The 4323-nt window shown below is 46.1% G+C and overlaps 1 protein-coding gene across 1 annotated transcript in view; it reads right to left on the minus strand.

The window, feature by feature from the left end:
- Nucleotides 1-3802, minus strand: part of LOC116095100 (pyroglutamylated RF-amide peptide receptor) — a 79555-nt gene extending 75753 nt beyond the window's left edge. Inside the window, exon 1 of the mRNA XM_031376628.1 lies at nucleotides 3404-3802. Coding sequence (XP_031232488.1) covers nucleotides 3404-3743 — 340 coding nt within the window. The 5' untranslated portion in view covers nucleotides 3744-3802. The remainder of the gene's footprint in view (nucleotides 1-3403) is intronic.
- Between the last annotated feature and the right edge of the window lie 521 nt (nucleotides 3803-4323).

Consider the following 4323-nt stretch of genomic DNA (forward strand, 5'->3'; position numbering starts at 1 on the left):
GAGGAGGAGGAGGAGACTGCTCTGTGGTGCTCTGGAAAGACAAAATGCCCTGTTTGCTTTCCAGCCATCATTTTTTGCTGTTTATTTCTGTAGTGTCACCCTAGAATGGATTACAAACCAGTAGCATGACATCTCTGAAGCAAGCCCTAGATGAAACTGAGGACCATGGACTCCATCTGGCAGTTCCAGGGGGATCCTAGTCCCAGTGAGTCTTGTCACTGGACTCCAGGCTATCTAAGACCATTTCTCAGAGCCCGTTAGGAGGTTTGTGTGTGGTGTGTATATGTGTGTGTGTGTATGTATTCATGTATGTGTGGTATGTGCGTGTTCATGTGTGTGGTCCGTATGTGTGTCTGTGTGTGTGCATGTGCTGGGGGGTCTGAGAACTACTGATCACCAGATTTAATTTGCAATATTCACCATCTGGGGACCTTGTTAAAACGCATGTGCTGATTCAGTGGGTGATGCTGTTCCTTCTCCGGGGAAGCAGTGGATTGAAAGAAAAAGCAGTTGCCCATCTCCTACTACCTGGAATGTTTGGGACAGGGGCTTGTTAGAAAAGTCACTAACTAGAAGTGTGAATTATTTATGATCTGAGCCATAGAGATGTGGTTTGTTTTTGTTTCTTACCCCATTGTGTTCTGCTTTTTAATTTGAGTTACATGGCAAAGTCATGAAATCCCTATTCTTGCTTTGTCTTGGGAACAGCAGTAGCAGTTACAACAGAAGAGGATGTGACAGTCCCCAGCAGCCCCTGCCCTTCTGGGAAACAGCTGCCTCGGGCCACCACTCCCTCCTGGTGAACTCCACTTGGATGCTTTGTTTCCCTCCCCAACCCAACCACAGGTCTTATTTTAGGCTTTTACACAACACATTTCCTTCCTTAGTTGCAGCGACTTGCTTTTCTGTCTCTTCCCACCATTTTCCATTTGATAAAATCGATTGAAATGCCTTATACAGCCTTCTTAATATACAGCATCTTTTTCTCTCTCCCCAAACTTAGAGTGGCAGGTGTTCCCAGACACCACTTCCTTGGAGTGTTCCAGTGACAGAGAGGGCCCTCATCCACCACATTTTAATTTTGCTTACTTTGGGGCTTCTTGTATTCTGTGAGACCCCACAAAGACCTCCAACTTTATTTACTTTGTCACATAGGAGTTTTTGTTTTCAATAGGTTTGTAAAATAACTAATGAATTCCTTCTCACCTTTCACATCCTCTGAGTTCGCCTTTGATAATGTATCATGGCTATTATCCTACTTACAGCCTGCAAGTTAATTCTCTATATACCTATCTGCAGGTCTTCTTTGGGCTTTCTCTTCTCATCTTAACTAATTTTGCTGTTGTAGACTCAATTCATAGGCCATTATTTATCTAGTCCTGTATAAATATAAGCCACCTCCAACTAAACAACTCTGAATAGAATTAACCAAATACGTTCACAGCATGACAGCCCCGCCCCCATTTTGTTTCTCTGATGCAGGCTGTCCTTATGTAAACCCACAAGGTAGCCCAGGTCTGCCAAAAACTTGCAATCTTCCTGCTACTAACGTACTGGATTACAGGTATGTGGTCCTGCCTGATGGGATCATTTTTTAAAACATTTTGTTTCTCCACTAACCCTATAGCATATTTCCCTCTCTTTTTAGCATTTAGAAGCTAAAGTGAAATGTTTCTTGTAAAGCAGGATGCAAAGGGTAAAGAAAGTAGGAAGCATGAGGTAAACCTTGGCCATTCCCACCTATGTTCTCTGCGAGGAAGGGGTGCCAGGCCCTCCCTGACACCTATACCTCCCTCTGGCTGGAGGCAAATGGTCTGCTCTGTTCCTCTTTCCTACTTCTCAATACTGAAAACAGAAGCCCAAACACACCCAATCAGCATGTGTTAGAGCTAAGGGGCAGTCTAGTCTTCGGACTACTCTGAATAATTCCACATTGCCTGTCTCCCCTTTAAAGTGGAATACAATTGTTTTCTAACAAGCATTCAGACATAGTAAACTCTTAAGACCCTTCCTCCAAAAGAAGTCCTGTGCAAAGGACCAGAACTCCGCCCCATCCCCACCCCCCCACCCCCGAATTCGTTGATGGTCTTGCAGTGCTTGAGTCCGAAAACTCAACCACAATGATTTCACCAGGAAGTGTGAGAAAGTGTCCTCTGTGGACCATGGCATCACCGCCATCAGGTCAATGCCACATGCTCAGTAGCTACTTGCGCCTTAGAAATGTAATGATAGATGCGCCAAGAGCCAGAAACTTAGCAACCTCACTTGCTGAAATAAACTCCATACAAATCCGTGGAAACTAGCAGTGGTGAAGAAATAAACTAGTGATGCTCAGTGGGCAATGGTGGGGTGAGAAAAAAAAAACCCACTCACGTGTTAGAAAGACTCAAGTAGGAGGGCAGAAATGGTAGAGTACCACAGCAGAAAGAGCCACCTCTCTTACTTAAAGTCACTTATTTAAAATGTGGTCACAAGAACACATTTATTTATGAAAGCACCTAGAGACTGAAGACCCTCCCGAGGGGCCGCGGGCGAAGCAGAGGGAAGAGCTCAGCACAGAGTCCACGGATGTACTAGCTGTGTGTCTGGGGGAAGACTAGAAAGAGTAAACTTCCTGTGGGCACACACTGTTCCAAGCTTAGTGACCCTCCCCAGCAGGTTCTCTTCAAAGGAGGTGGGGGCAGGTCGCATCTCCCTCTTAGAAGTCAAGAGGTGAAGCATTTTCTGCTCTCCTCTCTACATGACTCTAGTAGCACAATTTCTACAAAGGACTTACTTGTCCAGGGTACTTTTTATTGCTGCAAATATATTATTTGTTGTAAAAAAAACGTAAAGATCGTATATTAGCCAACACTTATTACAAGCACTTATATTACAAGCTCTTATCTGGAAGCAACACAAGTAACTGGTACGAAAATGTGGAAGTTGGAGAACGAAAAGAGATTTAGCCTTGGGTTTTTTTGCTTTTTGTTTTTTGATTTTTTTTTTTTGGTTTTGTTTTTTTTGTTTGTTTGTTTTTTTTTTGTTTTGTTTTGTTTTTTTCATTAAAAATAAGGGGAACTCCTGGAAGCCTTGTAAAAAAAAATAAGGGGAACTCTTACTTCGTAATTATGGGAAAGGGTTGAAATTAGTTGGAGGTACAGGCTCCCTGAACCATTCTTCTCACCTCAACCTATGTCTCAACTGAATCATGAGGACAACCCCCCCACCACCACCACTACCACACTTTTTGTCTACACAGTTACAAGGTGGGGCATTTCCAAGAAGGGCACAGGATTCAATTGGACACACAGAGAGATATCAGATCAGAGGTGTAAACACAGGGGTGTGTGTGTGTGTGTGTGTGTGTGTGTACACGCCCGCGCGAGTGTCTGTGCGTGTGCACGCGCAATCACTGTCTTACCACCCAGCCACTTGTCAGAGATGTTCTGGAGCATCGTGACGGGGATGCAGAAGAAGGCAATGAGCAGATCACTGAGTGCCAGAGAGCAGATGAAGATGTTGGTGACGGTGCGCATGGCCTTGCTGCGGGTCACCACATAGATGACCAGAGAGTTGCCAAAGAGAGCCAGGGCAAAAATGAGTGCTCCTGCCAGCGCAAAGGCTAGTTTAGCGCGCGCCGGCAGCTCCGGAGTGTAGACCAGCGGCCGCAGCCCGTAGCGATGAATGAACTGCTCCCGAGTCAGGTTGTGCGCGCTCAGCAGCCGGGAGAACTGCTCCGCGGTGATGTTGAGAGCCTGCATGCTGAGCGCAGAGTCCTGCCAGTCTCCTGCTCTGGCTGTTCCAAGTCTAAGTCTTGGCTGACGGCGCCGAGCTCAGGAGGAGCGAGGCGGCGCCCAGATTTAACTTGCAGGCAGGAGGCGGGGCCAGGAGAGCTCTCAACAAATGTTTGAAGTTCGCAAAAGTTCTGCTATCGGTGGGAATGTCTGAGCCCAGTACTTCTGACTCTGCCCTCTCTGGACATGCGGTTCCATCCTCAAGTCTGGAGGGCCGTCTAGGACTGGTGAGGATGACGGTGGAGCAGCCACCCACCTGCTGTCAGCTCCTCTTAGCCCTTGGCCATGTTAGGTTGATACTGTGAGTTGAGTTTCCATTTCTCATCGAGTCTCCTCTTGAGAAATAGTGTGAGCCACGGTTACCCGATGCAATTTAAAACAAAATCACACAAGAGGAACTTGCAATTACAGCTCAGTAGTCCCTTGTACCCTTCACTCTGTTTAGCTTCATTATATCTTAAATATGCACCAACACAGAACCAAGAACCCCCCTCTCTCTCTCTCTTTCTCTCTCTCTCTCTCTCTCTCTCTCTCTCTCTCTCTCTCT

This window comes from Mastomys coucha, unplaced genomic scaffold (genome assembly GCF_008632895.1).
Source record: "Mastomys coucha isolate ucsf_1 unplaced genomic scaffold, UCSF_Mcou_1 pScaffold17, whole genome shotgun sequence".
In the NCBI taxonomy this organism is placed as follows: domain Eukaryota; kingdom Metazoa; phylum Chordata; class Mammalia; order Rodentia; family Muridae; genus Mastomys; species Mastomys coucha.